Below are 17855 nucleotides of genomic sequence, written 5' to 3'. Positions count from 1 at the left end.
ATGTATTAACAGAAACAACAACCGAGGGGAACAAACAGGAGTCCGGTGAATGAAGGATGGACGTAAAGTCCAGGAGTCTGGCGTACTGGACTCCACAGACAGGTCTGCACAAAGCTCAGCTTTTATGACCGCGGGACTCATACAGGTACATGTACTTGGTGTCACACGATGTAGGAATATGTAGGATGATAAATGTATGGACTATGAAACCTTAAATGCCCACGAAAAATTCGCGGAGGCCGCGCATTCACAGTGTGCGCGCCCATCCCCTGGGCACCTCATCGCCCAGCTGATGAGGTGCAGTGAAGATACTGACCCAGTGCTGAACAGACCAGACCCTTAAATACAGGCTCTACTGATGAAACAGGGGCTGCAGCAGGTGGATGTTGTGATTGATTGCCGAGGGAGGGGTCCACGGCCACGCCGAAGCGGACCGGACCTCCATCTCCACCTGCGCTTCCACCACACATCAAGTGAGAGGAGGGGGGCATCAGAGCTCAGGTAGGGGGAAGTGGGCGAGGCTTTGGTGGGAGGCGAGTTGTTCATGTTGACATTTTTACTAAGTGCTGCGAGAAATGCCACATCGGTAGGTTTAGCTTTAGAAGGGTGAATTTTTATATAAATCTTGTTTTTATATAAAACTCAGTGAAATTGTATTGGGCCTTAAAGCTGTGCATAGTTAAAGATGTGAATGACAAGTGAGTGCTTTGTCTGCTGTGTGGGCTTTCATTGACAAGTCACTTATCTGCTGAGATGGAATTCTTTATGGTTCATTCAATCTTTTCCTTGACTCAACTTGAAGTTGAGGGGCTACATCAAAAGCCAATCAAAGGCCAAGCATTTTTTATGACATTTCCTTTAACTTAATTGCAATAAGCAGCCTGTTACCGTATATAGCTACATCAGTTTTGGACACCGACTGTATATAAGTATTGGTAGAAGTAAAGTAATAGCACACATTGTTTGTAATTGTGGTTTTGCAGTTTCCAACTGGCCATTGCCATTTTGGGTTTTTGGAGCCAGAAGTGACCATATCTGGACAAAAAGGGTGGAGTAGCAGTAGTGTAAGAAGCCACAGCCATCTGTGAGGGTTCATGGGTGTGCTAATGCTAAACACTAGCTTACACTTGGTAAAACAGTAAATTTCATCAAACACTGCATAACAAAGTCATTTAACTTATTGTCTTATTGACTTATTACTGGAACCTATTAATCTTAACTACAGTGGCAATGTCTGTCAAGAAAAATGTGTTTTATTAAATTAAAAGAAACTTTGAAAGTCTCACTTGGCAGGCAAGTGAGCTGCCATAAAGATCTTTCAGTCAAAGCCCAGCATGGCAGATGTAAAAATTTGTGATCAACCTGAAATCTAAGTAATAGAGAAAAAACTTAAGATGGATAAATATAGCAAATAAACACCAAAAATGACACATGGGGAAAAAGGAATTGACACCTGATTTAGAGAGAAATTCACTCTAAGTCTGTGGGAGCTGGGGCTTTTTGGAGCTCACCCCAATGGCCATCAGTGGAATTACAACATTAAGATACTTGACATTAGCTTCATTTTGGAGATGGTGTCCTTTCCTCTTGCTTTTGGCTAGCGTTCTGTTACCAAAGGGCCAGGACTGAATGGGAATACTTTATTTAGATTTTATTTGGTTAATAGGTTGTACTGATAAGACTGTTTGATGAGGTTTACCATTTTACCATATCTGTAAGCAAGCTTTAGTAAGTTCACCCATCACCATTCACAATTTCCTGGTACCAAAATGGCAGTCCAAAACTAATGGGTGATGTCACGGTGGCTCTGTTTAGTTATATATATAGTCTGTGCTTTATACATTCTGCAAAGTTGACATTACTGTTATCAAACACAACAATATGTTAACATTTATCAAGAAGCTGAAGGTAGGTGACAGCATTTAACATATCAGTGTTAGTTTGCACACTGGACAATGTTTTCAGACCGTTTTTGACAACTTTTACTCCTCAGTTTTCTGTCGTCCCATCCTCTCATTTAAATATGGTACCAATAAGCCAAGACATCAACAGCCAAATGCCAACATTACAACAGCTGTGTCCACATCTTTCATCCAGTCTATTGATTTAACCCATCTACATAGACGTAATCTCACCCCCAGCCACATATGTGCATCACTCTTGAACAGTTATATAATACTTCTAGTAATCTCTAATGCCATTCTGTTAAACTACAAGCCTCATTAACCTCATTAAACACACAGATATCTAAGACAGATGGTGTCTTAGATACCAGATATTTGTTTAATTTGAAGAACAACTGCAGTGGGACTGCAGGAACTGCGTGGCTTTGGATTGTTTTGATTACAGTAACATTATATAAAAGGAAATCACAGCAGAAAAACAGCACTTACACAGTTACTGTTTGCCCTCAGCAGTCGCCCCCTGTGCACATACAACAGAGAGCGAGAAATGAGTGCCAAGGCCACCCTGATTAATTAATCAGAAACCTCAAAGTGAATTATTAACTAGTTTTAGTATGTTGTGTTCACATATTATGCAATATACATGTTTTACGCTTTTAATTATGACAAGTAGACATTGTGGAGGTCTGGTATGGGCATTCCTGAATTGCTTGTGATGTTTTATGCATGGCCAGGCCCCACGGTTTGGTGTGCTTAAACGCAGCATTGAGAGAACAGCCTGTTCAGCCTCGCTCTGGTCCAGTGTGGGCTGACTTGGTGGAAAGTGTTGACCTTGTTTTGTTGCCAGCTTGCACCAACGCTGTCCAAACTCATTTGATTCAAGTGTACTACAGGTTCAGATCAGAGCTCAGGTTGATGTACTTGTTAAGTAAAATGGTGAGGGTTTTTTTTTTTTGTACTGCACACTGTATGTAAGAAACATTATGTTTCCAGAAAGTACTTACCTGACTCTAAGGACTAGATTTTCATTTTCATTCATTCAACTTGCAGAGGAATAAAACAAAAAAGTGGTTTGTACCATAGGGTGTAGTTTCTATTTTAAAGTGTTTTTTGTTGCCTGGCAACATTAAGGTTTCAGATGTGCTGTTGAATTTTTTTCCCTCCCTCAGAGTTGAATGGCGTAAAGCTGGCAGCAAATTCACTGAGCAGTTGTGGAGACTGCGCTGCATATGTGACTACTTTACGCCTCTCTTCCATTGACAGCTCCCCTCTCTTTATCTGCTCCCTCAGAGAAGTGACATTTAGCTGTGCTGTGTGTGTGCATATGTGTGGAATGTATATATACTTTCCATCTTTTTACCGTTACATATGATACCATATCAAATTACATTTTGTGCGCATAACCACATGAGTACACACTACTGATAAGCATGCATACATTAAAGACTTATCTTCTAGCCGTGACATTTATGACATTGGTAAAAGTAGGCACAAGAAAAACTATTCCCAACTTCCCATGTCTGCCTTCACATATTGCACTGGTTACACAGGATACAGGGCAGCAGATGGATTTCTCTGTTTGCACAATTTGAGCACCATATTACATTTAAGATACCTTTAGTTTGGCATTATCTAGGTTTACCAGATAATTAAGAGAGTTAATAAAGAGTTGTACTTGGTGGTGAACAGCAACTTAACAAAAAATATTCATCTTAAAAAGGAGATATTCCATCTGTTTTCTGTTGACACTCTACATAAAGATGAGAAATAGCACAATTAGAAAAATATTCACATTTTGGCAGACATACAATGTGGCCACTTGAGTTGCCCCTTCAAGTAATGCACATTAATGACCTTGCAAGTGTTATTATTGTTGTTTGTTGACATTGTACATGTATGGCCTGTACTTGTGGTTAAGAAAACTATTTATGGACCATATTTTGTCCCGAGTTTCTTGTAGCAGCAAAAAATCCATCCAATCATCAATCATTCTACTGTTTACCTTTATGTTTCAATGGTCTTATAAGTTCCTGTAGATGTATTTTCCTATACGATTAATAGTAATAGACTGAATGAGTCTCCCTGTCACGTTAACATGCCAGTGTGGAACTAGATAAGCCATGTTGAGATACAGTAGATGAATGTAATGCAGGACAGAACCACTCTTGAACCTGTATCAGGATGCCACAGTCATTTCTGCTGTGCACTGTCGTTCCCCTCTGCAAACAAGAGACAGCACCTGGTCTCTTCAGACCTCCTCTCTGTCTCTGTTGGAAGATGAAACTGTCAAGATGTCCATTAGTATTATTACCAGCCTGACATCCATGAAAACAGTCAGGGTGTCCCTTATTGTGTTGACATAGTATGAAACCCACGTTGGCATGCACAGCCTAATCTGACACATCAGATTTACCCTCTCTTACCCAGTCTATTTTACCCAGCATGCAGCTGGGTTTAGGTGCTGGAGCTATCCACTCCTACTCTGCTGAAGTTACACTTATTGACTACTTATGGCGACAGTGAATCTCTTATCTACTCCTCCGTTTTAACATCTTTCTGACCACTCTGATATAACAGCTCTCAAGTTTTTAGTGGGATCAGAATGGTGAGAAATACAGTTTCAGACAAATACAGCAAAGGGAACCTGTGTTAGTCAAGTTTACATTTCTTATGTTTTGCCAACATATCAACTTCCTGTTAGCAAGCATGAAAATCAGGAACTCACCACCGATTGTTATTATTATCTGTCCTTTCCACATTTGATTTTTTTGATTAATTGACTATGATTTATTTGATTTTTTCCCCTTTTCTTTCCCATTGTTGTCCCTTTGTTTTTCTATTTTCAAATATGTGGCTTTATGGAGTTATTTCTGTATATTTAAACATACATATACATTTATTTACATGAATGCATGCATACTCTTAAGCATACAGAAATAACTCCTTGTGTGCGTTTATGTAAATAACTAGCCAAAATGAGTTGGTGAGAATACACATGAAATTGTGTCACGAATTGAGGAGAAAGTTCTGCTAACCTTACAATGAACAGCAATGAAATATACCATCATCACATGAAAACATATACACATCATCTCCTCTGTTGTACACCTGTTTTGATGGTCAGATGCACAGTCATAAGGTGATCTGACCCTGAACCACCAGCTTGGACCCACTGGGAGCTGCAGCTCCAACAGAGAATTTAACCCAATTCAACAAAATAAGCTTTGTATTACTGTTAACACTACTGCCATTAGTTTTTATGGGCTAGTTAATTAGTCAGTCCGTTGACTGCTACAGTAAGCTGAGGATTTATTTCAAAGACAAGTTTGGTAACTCTAAAAAAAATCTTATTTTCCCAGACAAATGTGAGGTCAGATTATCTGCAGTTAATTTATCTAACCAAAGGACTTCTCTGTAATTGAGTTTATTTTTGTTACAGTGACAGAAACTGCTCCATGTTTACTTCCATTACAGCACAGCATTGTCTAAATATATAAATCCCTCAGTTGATAAATGCTGTAAATGATGTAACACAATTTTGCTTTTGTTTGGTTAACATTACTACAGAGTTGCAAACGCAGTCTCTAAAACAATGTTTTCAGGTTAATTTACTGAAAAAAAGTTTAAACAAAGGTTTGATGATTCGTAGTTTGATGATTATTGACATTGTATTTGTACTAATAATGTGGAAAAAAAGAAATTATACAGAATTGTACAGAATTCTTAATGGTTCACATTAATTACTTCCCTGCTGCTATTCATTTGCATTCTTTCTTTTGCAATTGTTGTACATATTCTTATAGTGTGTTTTACATTATGTGTATCATGGCCTGGATCAAGACTACAACAAAAAATGGGAATCAAACACACCAAGAATGATTAACCAAATTTGATTGTAAATGACCAAAAGATCAAAAATAATACTACCCAAAGAAGACAATCAAAACTAGTCACCACACTTGGCCAGATGCTAACCAAACAGAAGGAAGCAAAGGAACAGTAGGTCTAGTGGGCAATGTGACACCACAGGCCAAATGAGCAGGGAGAGAGAGAGAGAGAGGCTGAAAGCCTCCGAGGCTTTTTAGGCCTGACCCTGGTAATGGCTGGAGACCCAGCACCTTCAGAACCTAGAGGTAGAGCAACTAGAGAGACAGGGAAAGGGAAGTCTGGCCCTGACAGTGTGCTCATATTGTATTTATACTGTTTTCATTTAAAGCTATACTATACAATGTGACATTTTTACACTTTTCTTTTGTAATCTTAAAATGCTCCTAATAAGCAAGTGGCAAATTAAAATGTAAAAGAAATCCACCAGGTTTTGACACTCAAAAATGTTTAATTCTCACATATTTCTGATAAAAGTCTGACCAAGCATTTTATTTGGTCTGAATAGAATAATTGGCTGAGCATCTTGTCTATCAGTCATCTGTTGCCGCTGTCCCACATCAGATACCTTTGCCTCAGAATCTGACGTTTCCTCCTGTCAAGAGATTTGAATGAATAGAACTCAAAGGCACGGTGGTGAAGGGAAAAAACAGATTTATTAACAGAAACAACAACCAAGGGGAACAAACAGAAAAACCCGATTGCAGCAGAGTCCGGTGAATGAAGGATGGTGATAAAGTCCAGGAGTGGGGCATACTCGACTCTGCAGACATGTCCACCCAAAGCTCAGTTTTTATGACCGGACGGAATCTGCGTACAGGTACTTGGTGTCACACAATGTAGGATGATGTAGGATGATATATGTATGGACTGTGAAACCTCAAATGTCCACGGACAGTGTGGAGTCCGTTGTTCATGTTCAAATTTTTACTAAGCGCTGTGAGACATGCCAGATCACTAGGTATAGCTTTAATACGAGTGAATATTTAAGTTTGCGCCTTCTTAGCCAATAACTACCTCTGTAAATTTCCTTATGCGTACACATAATGACAATAAACATTCTTGAATCTTAATCTTGAATCTTAATTAAAGGCCAAATTCGGTTGTTTTTCAAGGTAGTTCTGGTACGCAGGGCTAACTTTGTCCTAGCAAATGGCCCTGACAGACAAAAATGAAAAGAACAGATCATAATTTGGGGTTTGTATGTGGTTTAATAATATGTGAAATGAGAAAAAGAGCAGATTATTGGCTTTGGTCTGAACTCTCTGAGTGCACCTCTAGTTATTACTAAAGCTCAAATGTTGAGTCTTAAACCGACTTGGATAGTTGCTATCATCACCATGCATCACATCCAAGTCTTGTTGTGTGGTTACATACTTTACACTACAGAGAAAATATGCCTAAGATTTGTCACGGCAGACTACAGTGCAGCATGAATCTACTTATGGACAGCTTTCCTCTTAGGGGAACAAGTGAGTACCATGAATTTCTTCACATTTACTTCAGAAGCATTGCTGTGTGAATACCACATCACATGGGATGAAAACAGGTAGCTGTCAAAGACGATTGTGGGTGAGTTCATAAATAAGTGATAATGTCACTGCACATATTGATTTTTAAATGTGTATCTACATTAGCTGTATGTCATATGTTTACTACCATTTGATGCACTCTTAACTCTTATCAGTTTTTATTCTATTCAGACACTGCAAACAACTCTGTCTATAAATGTGTAATTTAAGGAAAAACAGTCAAAATCCACTTGGGCCTTTGGATTTTAGATCAAAAGCAAAGCAGTAATGTTAAAAACAGAAAAATTCTGGCCTCTTACATTGGCTGCTTGTTCCAGCCCGAAGCACCAGAGAGTACGACGGAGCGTTGCCCAGGCTTTGTTCTCAGCTGTGTGGGACAACGATTAACCATGCTAGTGCCAGCCATGTGGCTCAGATCTTCTACCTCGAAGGACTTCACTACACTGCAGGGGGGGTCTCAAACGTCTGATTTTGTTTCAACATCAGAAACAAAATGACAAAATAAATAGAAATGTTTATGTGTTAATCCTTAAACTCTTCTGAATGAATGAATTGAATAATTTTTGTCTTGGATTGTGGGATTTCCACTGGTTATTTGTTGCATTATTACAGATGTTTATTCTTGTATGTGTAACCATAGAGCATTTGTAAAGATGAGAATGAAGGTTGAGACAAACCACATCACAGGAGACATCTCAGGAGGATTTGATTCTCCTGCAGCAGCAAGAGTCACAGTATGCAACTTTTTTGCCTGAAGGCTGCATGTGTTTATGAGACACACCTTCCTGGCCCTTAGTCGGGCAGTTCACACCTCAATACTGTATGTGTCACTCATGGTGATGAGCTCACTGACTTGAAACACTGTTTTGCCTGAGGCTGAGGAAAAGCAGCATCTATACAGCCAATGACAGGGACTGAAGCACCAGACTGACAGCATGAGTGTAATACCTTAGCAATGATGTTTCTGTCGATCATTGCTTTGTTTAATGCACACATAGATGGACAATTCCACTGAACTGCTGCCAGCTGCTGTCCCAAAACCATCTGAATTTACAAATCATTAAGGCCTTTCTTTTATCTATGGAAGCCCAAAATAATGCATATGAGCTTTATATGTTTCAGCTGGCAGTGACTATTCCAAAATGTTTTTCCGAAACCTTCTGAATTTCAATGTACAAAAAAGATACTGAAATTAATTGCAGATGTTATTTGTGCCCATGCATCCATAGGCTACTATGCTATTTAGTCCTAGATGATGCTACCTTTGAGCTTTTGGCGGATAAATTAAAAACTGCAAATAAATCATGTCCTATTTTTCTGTATGGAAATTCAAAGTCAGCTCTGTTTGAGTTGAACTATATATAACATTGAGCATTAGTTGGAGTGCATATCTGGGTTTAAATTGCTAAATAGCTGTGGAATGACAATTTACACACTGGTTATATTTTGCACATTATTTATTGGTATTCCTCAAGTACATTACCAAGAGTTACATGTTCAACAGGATATATCCACTATCCTATCCTTGCACTGTAAACTGTTGATGTGCATTGTATGTTGCTACCAATCTACAATTACTAACAGATTTTTAATGTTTTGTGTGCTTTTGTTTATTTAATTATCGACCTCTGACTTTTGGCCACCAAAATCTTTTCAGCACAACCATGAGTCCAAGTCAACATTTGTGCCAAATTTTAAGACAGTCTGTCAGACTGTTCCTGTGATATCACATTTTAAATTTAATGGGAATCAATAGATGAGTCTTCTTACAGAGATGGACAGATCTAAAAAAAAAAAAAAAAAAAAAAAAAAATTGTCATCTTTTTTTTTTAATCATAAAGCAATTTATAACATCACACAGTAGTATTTTAGTCATACTGTATCTTCAGTTCATATAGCCAGAAAATTTAAATAATCCATGATGTAACTAGATTTAAGTTTTGGTCATATTGTCCAGCTCTAATAGATCCCATTATTTCAAGGAGAATGTGTTCAGAAGTCTGAAAATCTGCTTCTAACTTTAAGTAGCATCATTTACAAACACCTGTTTTCCTCTGTTAGCCAAGCATTTCTGGGTGATTTTACAGAAAACTGTTTTAGCTAATCTTGTGCTAACTAACATGTTTGAGACTGGCTCAAAATTATCCATCAATTGTCACTACCAACACACACAGATAATAAAAGGATCATACTGAACGTGTTCATACATATTGCTTTCTGAATTTGCACCATTTTGCTAAAAAAGCCCAAGAAAGTGAATACGCTGGAGACTGGAAATCTGAGGACCTGGATAATATTTAGACTGTCTGGTTCATTCTGGAAATGTTATACTAGATTTTTCAGATGTATGCATTATTTTCCAAACCACAAAGCATTCTTGTCTCTTCTGTTTTCTACTGTGGTTGTGTTTTTGTCTACAGGATGCCAAGTTTGTGGAGGAGAGACGGAAACAGCTGCAGGGCTACCTTCGCATGGTGATGAACAAAGTGATTCAGGCGCTGCCGGAGTTCACAGCCCGCCCCACCAAAGAGACCCTGCTGTCTTTGCTGCCTTTCTGCCTGTAAGTGGACACACATGGTCATGTTCAATACAGGATGCAATCTTTCATGTGTGTAGTAGTGGATGTGTGTGTACAGTATGCCAACACATGTGTAGAGCTACAGGCATATGTCTGTGAGCAGATGATGCAAGGAGCATGAGCTGAAGAAGTGGAATTCAAAGATAAATAAGATAAATCACAAATATAGTAAAAAACACAAAATTCAAATGATAATTTGATTTTGTTTAAAAAATTTGATTCAGACATTTCTCTTTTTCATGGGCATACAGGGATGAAGAAATTATATATTTTTTTTCTATTTTCTTCTTCAAAGGAAAAAAAAAAACACTACAGAACTGAATCAAAAACGAAAGGTTTTTTTTTTTTTTCAGAGAGCAAGGGGGTCAAATTACCAGCACCAAGTATGATGTGCTTATGTGAGACTTATTTTGTTTTCTAGTGGGGACTTTGAGATTGGATTAATCAATAACTAAGCAGTTAAACTGGTTCTTTTAATAGATTGATGTAGGGAGGTCAGTGCTGTTGAATGTCAGATTGTTAGTTCCAATGTACTATCAGCTTATTAAACCATTTATCAATGCGTTACCTGGGTCTTTAGTCAGAAGCTCATTGACTGAACAACTTCTTACTAACTGAACTTACATAAAGCCAATGAACAGAGGTAATGGCATGTGTGTGACTGTGCTCCAACGCTGCTTACTGTTGTATGTTGTAAGAACTTATTAATGATTGATGATGAGTGTTTACAATCTAATTAATAACCTAATTATAAATTATTTATAAATGAGTGTACGCTTACCTTAACATGGTACAAAGAAGACATGAGCTTTACATTAGTGAATGAAAAAACACCAAACTGGGTCTTTATTTTTCTCATGGTATACGATTGTCGTTGTTTTGGGGTTTTTTTTTATTACCAACCTAATACTTTTGAATTCATAAAATTTATTGCTTAAACTTTGACAGCAGCTTTTCACCCCCTGAAAAAAATTTAATTGCTTACTTACACAGCTCCAAAAAAAAGACTTTTTGCTAATCCAAGGAGTTTGTATGTATCATAATTTAATCTACAACTCGGTAGAAAGAATTAGCTGCCACCTCTGCTGTAGCTGTTGCATTTACAGGTCACAAACAGGGAGGATTAATGTCACCGAAGATGCCAAATCCCTTGTAAACAAACTTGTATTTTCCTGTGTTTTACAGTCATACACATACTCACACATCCAGTGTATGCATTCTCTCACACCTACACAGACTAGCAAGTGCATGATGCATCAGCTGCCCACCTGCCTATGAGGCTCTGTCTGAAAATGAGATGCTCTTCTCATTTCCTGTCAATATTCCCATCGGTTTCCACTTACTATGATCAGTCAGCTAGCGTTATCCTGTCACACCGTTGCCCTGAAATGTCATTTCTGCCATGAGTCATCAGACTAAAGACACAACAACATTCTCATCGCTCCGTGTCCTTGCTCATTGCACAATGTCTATAAACATGACTGTCTTAACATTTGGCATCTGAGCTGGATGTGTCTCAGTCTGGTTCCCTTCAGACTCCACTAAATCCATGTGCAAATCACAGGAACTGTCAATGAAGTAATCTCCTAAGTGATGTATATAATTATCTGAGACCATTTGGTAACTATGGTAACCCATATGCACATGCGAGCAGGGCTTTTCCTTCTTCCATCAAAATGGAAGGCAGACTTAAACATAAATGTGTTCATGAGTTAGACTTTACAAACACACAATAATTGTCCTTTTCGTGTTATTACTATAAAATACACCCCTGCTGTCTTCCCTTTCACAAAAACCTACTAATATCTGGCTTTTGTCTCCAGTGTGAAAAAAGTGTGATCACCATTAATTCACAGGTCAAATAGCAGCTGTTGTCAAGTATTTACATCTGTATCTCAGATGATGGAGGCATTACGCCCAGGTATGTTTTTGATTTGTCATCCCTTATTTGAAGTTCCACATGCTGCTGTGTAAATAGCTAGGCTGGAACATTATTTGATGCAAGATGCAAAGTGATAAAACAGCAAGGTGAAATCATTTTCTCCTGATGTAGTAAGGACATTAAACATGACATAGAAAGACAAAAACAGAAATTTAAATTTGTATTCTGGCAGTGTGAAAGAAACCGATTGCTACAATAATGTCGTGTAAAATTTATGGCCGCAAGTGGGAGACATCTCTGGTCTCTTTGACGTTCTTCCCCAGTTGTACTCTGGGAGTTGAATTTATGTCTCTGTACTCCCATCTATGTAGTAACAGTAACAGTCACACAGAGCTAAAGACAAACTCAGAGAACGAGCAGAATTCGAGCCGCATAAAGTGTTTATTCATACACAAAATAAACACTGAGTTGACATCTGCAGAGACAACTGACTTCTTGCGCTGGGAGACCGCTTTTATTTGACCAAAAATAGGTTGGGTTTTAGGTATAGACCATACCCCTATGTTCCGTTTTTATCATATTTTGAACATTAATTTAGTCACGTCAGAAACCTGCCTTGTTGGCTTCATCTCCAATAGGGTAAGTTTTTACTGGTGTCTGTCTAGACTGGGCAGCATGCAACTATTTCCCAGTATTAGTTTATCATATATAACTATGTAACTTTTTCCTAGCATACGTAAATTGTTTCCGAGAATGTCCAAAATTTCCACTTACATGTACTTTTGTCCACCATGATCTGAAAATTTTCCATGGGCGCACGTGTCTTTTGGTAGTGATTCTCCCTGGAAAAAAAAGTCAGCTACTCTGGTACAATCTTCACATTACCCTAAGAATAATTTCTGGCATGCAAATGAATACAGGTTAAATACTTTTGAATACAAATTGAATACTTTTGATTAGAATACTGGTTTGTGACACCACAATAACTCCATGAAAATGCTATATGAATGCAGATACACTCATTTAGTTTGGTTTTAAAGGAGTGATATTTTTCTTTTTTTAAATGGAATTATGCATTTTATAACACTTAACTGTGCTCAGAATTTTGAAAATAAAGGATTTACTCAGATAATTACAACTGCCATGTTAAGCAATAACATTTCTCTCAGGATCCAAATATTTCTATTAAAATATTCACATTAAATAATTTATCAAGTTACACATTATGTATGAAAATGTATATCCAGTGTACCAGCAGATTTGTACAGAACTGAAGTGTGACACATAAGGCGTTTCTCACTTTGCGTTGTTGTCTGTTCTTCTGTTCTTGCGATCTCATGAAATGCCATCAGTCGAGGCCCAAGTACTGTTCCATTTAAAAGTTCGCACAAACCAAGGTCAGATGGAATTCCCAGATGTTGTTCTTGTTTCCTAGTTTAAACCAAGGATGCACTGGTTGGTGACTTGTGTGGACTTGGCTGGGAAATATCACAAGATGCATTTCGTGCTACTGTCACTGTTCTGTGTGACTTATTTCAAAGGTTTTATTGAGTAGATGACTGTCACAACATGATGTCATACAATACTGGACCACGCGAGAGGCAGATTAGTGAGAAAATACACCTTTATTATCATGATATGGGATTCCGTGAAATGTGTTTATCCAGTTTTGAAGAATATATAGAATATATAACAAATATAAATGACATGTAAATAGTAGAACAAATGTACTGAAATCAAATCAAGTGACATATTGTGGTGGATTGTGTAAATACGTTAGTGAGCCAATGGCGGAAATACAGCAGAGCCAGGGGGGAAAGTTCGCAAGTATGCAACTGTTCCAATTACAGAAAGTCCATTCTCAGGGGGCTATTCTTACCAAGATCATACTCTGCGAACTTGATATTGAGAAACACCCATTGTTTTGTTAAAATGATAGCAACAGTGCCAGGACAATGACCTTGGAAAAACCGCAGTATGCCCTGGATGTGAACCCAGTTCATCACAGGACACATATCAACAAAGAACCGTGCACTTTCACATTCATACCTGTGGGTGATTTAGATTGACTCCTTCGTGCTCTCTCAGATCAGCAGATCCGTCACTATTAGTCGGCCCAGAAACGCAGAGGAAGCTGAGAGGTGACAGGCCTTTTTCAGTCACTACCCCCAAACTGTGGAATGAACCACCTTTGCACATCAGGCAAACCGACTCAGTTTCTGTTTTTTAATCCTGTCTTAAAACATATTTTTTCTCTTTGGCTTTTAACTCAGTGGTTGGCTTTCATTGTCTTAATGTAATTACTTACTTACTGTTTTTATTCATTCTTTTATGTGTTTTATTTGTTTTTATGTCTGTGTACAGCACTTTGGCCAGTTGTGTTATTTTTAAAGTGCTTTATAAATAAAGTTGACTTGATTTGACTTGATTTGACCAGACCAGTTAACCTATTACAGTGCAGGTCGTTGTACCCAGAGAGAACCCTCACAGACAAAAGGAGAACATGCAAACTCCACACAGAAAGGACCATGCCCACACATAGATCAAGACAGTAACTTAATGACTATATGATGTTTAAATTGAGAAAAAAAAAGAAAGATTTTCATAATTCACAGCATAGTGTGAAACAATAAAGTCACACCTGTGAAATATTATTGCTTGTTTCCTGGTTTTTAGTATTTCATTTAATTTCTTCCATTAGAACATCCAAAGGCAACACAGAAAGTCTTGTTTTAGCCCACTTCAGGGTGTCCCTCTTGGTTTCTGGAAGGTTTAGTTTGTGGAGAGGGGTGTCAAGCCTGGCCTGGCTGAAATATTTGTTGTTTATTTTATAGAAATTCTGAAGGTTATCATAATTCTGTGCCTGTTTCACTGGAATAGTTTAAGCACATGGAGAGGATTTTTTTAATGTGCAGTGGCCAGTGCAGTCAGAGAAAATAAGGTGAAAATATAAAAGGAAGTCATTCTAAAAACCTGAAAGATTTTGGGTATTTGTGAAGACATTCAAGGTTTGACCCCAGTAGCTAACCCCCCAACCCCCCAACCACACCCTCACAGCATTAGTAAAACCAAAAGTATCATAGGGATGCAGAAAAGACTTCAAACTGACAAGTGTGAAGAGGCAGTTGTCCAATGGAATAAGAGTGGACACATGAGTCTATGTAAAGCTCCAAAGCACACACTGCTCATTATTTGGTCTGTCAGAACTGGCTTAAAATCATATCACTCGTCTCATATCTCTGAACTGAAATAGAAACCTTTCTATTGTCTCTGTGTGACTTGAAATATTAGTGTCATCGAGCCAAGACACCCAGAGACTATCGACTACTTTTCCTTCCACACTTACATAGAAGAAAAACCTGCAGGTGTTTGTGTTTTATGTTGAGACTTCTGAATTATTAAAAAAAAAGAAAGTGTAGTTTTCATTGGAAGTTGATGTTTCTTGTGGTTATTCAAGTGATATGTGTGCTGCTTTGATGCAAACCCTATTTTTCCAACTATAACCCGGGATCGTCTTAACCTTTACTCCATTTTGAGGCATACTGAGGATGAGGCCTAACCTGACACATAAACAGTGATGATGAAAACAATAAGAAAACAATAGCAAGGCAATTCAGTAAACCATTAAGAATTATGTTGCAAATGAATAAATTAAAAGTGGCTTACATCTTTTGGAAGAGATATATTATGTTGGCGTTATCTTTGGTATAAAATTTAGTGTTTAGTCTGTGGAATTTTGCAGTGAAACTAACCAGTAGTTTCAAAGATTCTACTTAAGCTGTCTGAAAAACAACTGCGATGGTTGAACATCACTAGATTCCGGTCAAACTATTTTTGTCCTGACTTACACCTTATGTTTTGATGTAGATGCTGGCCTCAGAAAAGGCTTACATTAACATTGAGCTGATGCATCAGAGAAACAATATCATGTCTATGCAGTACCTTGTGTACCATGTCATCTCACATCAGCTTTCTGGGGGCTTCTATGAAACTGATCCCTAAAAACAGGACATGGGGGCTAAAAATTTAAACCAGATGTAGACTAATGTTATGAAGCAAGTTTGGAAGCACTTTGGGCCTATTTTAAAAATAAATACTTACCGAGATAAAACATTAACAATTTTTCAGATAAAACACATTTTTATATTATTTCACATTATATTTAATATAAAAACCTGTATGTAACACGGTAAAAAGAACACAAAAATTGCATGCTACTAGTATTTTGAATATCTCTTTGTTCTCTCACAGGTACATTTTGGGAATTGAACTAATTATGCAAGGCAGAGTGTTACACAAAAATGACCACTGTTGCAAAATCATTCGCAATTTATATGCATTTAACTGGGCAGGTTCTGCATCTAACACAAGCGGACACGATGAGTCAGATACAAAACCTGGAATGAGATTACCGATTCATAAAAAACCTGCATGTCTGGATTAGAAAAACCACTAGGATCATCAAATTTAACACAGTGTCTTTATTTAATCATTTATTCAAGCCAAGTGGTCCAGATAAAACGTACTGACACCTAGGTAGTTTTTCATGTCCCAATTTTGGTCCTATTTTTGGCCCCAATATTTTATAAAAAAATATTAATTTTGGGATGGCTCAGAGCAAGAGTATAATTTTTTTTTTTTTTGCATTTATCTGAGGTCATCATTAGGTACATCCTGGGGGGAAATATGTCTAAATTCCTCTTTTATTATTGGGTCTAAAAAGCTGGTAAAGTGCCAGATACCAAAATGTACCCAGTTTCACAGAAGCACCCTGGATACACTCTGAGTATTTCTACTGATGACATGACTATTGTATAAACACCTGAATGATAATTTGTTGTAATTTTAGTTTCATTTTTCTTTTCTTTCTGTCCTTCAGCTGAAGAATAAATGAATTTCCCTGTGGAATCAGTAAAGTTCATCTGAATCTGAACTGGTGGCTCTGACCAAAAACTTAGCTGTGGACTCATTCTAAATGGGTCACAGAATGCGAGGCTTCAGATTCTAGCTGCCTTTTGTCAGATTTTCAAATTTTGACAGGTAGACTTGTCAGACAAGTGATAGTGATGGAAATAAAAGGTAAAATGGCAAAGTTGGACGTGTGAACAGTGAGGACAAAAATGTACTGAAAGTATGTGATATAGGGCTGGGCAGTCACACAAATTTAGAACCTGATCTAATTTGCCATATGATCTTTTTAAAGGGATTGTAAAGATTGTGGCATTAAAAGGATTAAATAACAGTGCTTTCAAAATTTTTCTGCTTGGCTTCTGTTTATTAGTGTAATTACAATGTTTTACAGAGTGCATTGCCTTAACCTGTTGCAAAAACCCTTATAGGTTTGTAGTATTACTGTCGTTCTTACATGTCACTGGAGTAGTGACATTTCATTCCATTCATAGCAATCCTTCAGAATCTGTCTGGACTAAAATGTTCAGTTTCAGTCTGCATTACAGAGTTTATATAACATGTTGTTTGGCCACTTTTGAGGAAATGATGATGAAGAATATCTGTAATGGTATATTTTCTAAGAAGTGCAAAAATGATGATTCACACTGAGGAATGTCATTTTTTTGTCAGAGTATTGTCATAAGAGGTTTTGGCCAAATAGCTCAGCCCTAATGTGATATGAAGAAAAGTGTTCGCACTCACTAACTTATTTCTGAAAAATAAATTCAAATTGATTATGCTCCTGGATTGAGTTCTGTAGAAGTGGCCTGCAACTTAATTAGCAGTGGAAAATGTGGGTCCCAAGGTGAGACTAGTTTAGAGCCATTTATCGAACATGTTGCATGAGGTTGCAAACATTTCTCCATTTGGCGACAGCTAAGGATTTTCTGCTGCATATGCAGGTGTGTCTCAGTCTGTTGGGATCTGTAGAGACAGTTAAAAACCTCACAGCAGTTGCATCTGACAACAAATCAACAGACCATAATATTGAAAGCTTGTGTGTGAATCTAGTTTGTTGCCCTGTTAGACTAATTGTGTGTTGCTGCTGCTGTTGCTGTCATCATGTGTATTGGTTTAGTGTGACATTGCTGTCTTAGCTCAATGCATAACTGCCTGCACAGTGA

The 17855-nt window shown here is 37.7% G+C and overlaps 1 protein-coding gene across 1 annotated transcript in view; it reads left to right on the top strand.

Moving 5' to 3' along the window:
• snx29 (sorting nexin 29) overlaps positions 1-17855 on the top strand; it is a 265361-nt gene that overhangs the window by 234504 nt on the left and 13002 nt on the right. Inside the window, exon 20 of the mRNA XM_030163645.1 lies at positions 9742-9881. Within this exon, the coding sequence (XP_030019505.1) occupies positions 9742-9881 (140 nt within the window). The remainder of the gene's footprint in view (positions 1-9741; positions 9882-17855) is intronic.

The sequence above is a fragment of the Sphaeramia orbicularis genome, chromosome 19 (assembly GCF_902148855.1).
Source record: "Sphaeramia orbicularis chromosome 19, fSphaOr1.1, whole genome shotgun sequence".
Taxonomy (NCBI): Eukaryota; Metazoa; Chordata; class Actinopteri; order Kurtiformes; family Apogonidae; genus Sphaeramia; species Sphaeramia orbicularis.
Note: the sequence above shows the minus strand (reverse complement) of the source record. Positions and strands in the feature narration are given on the sequence as shown.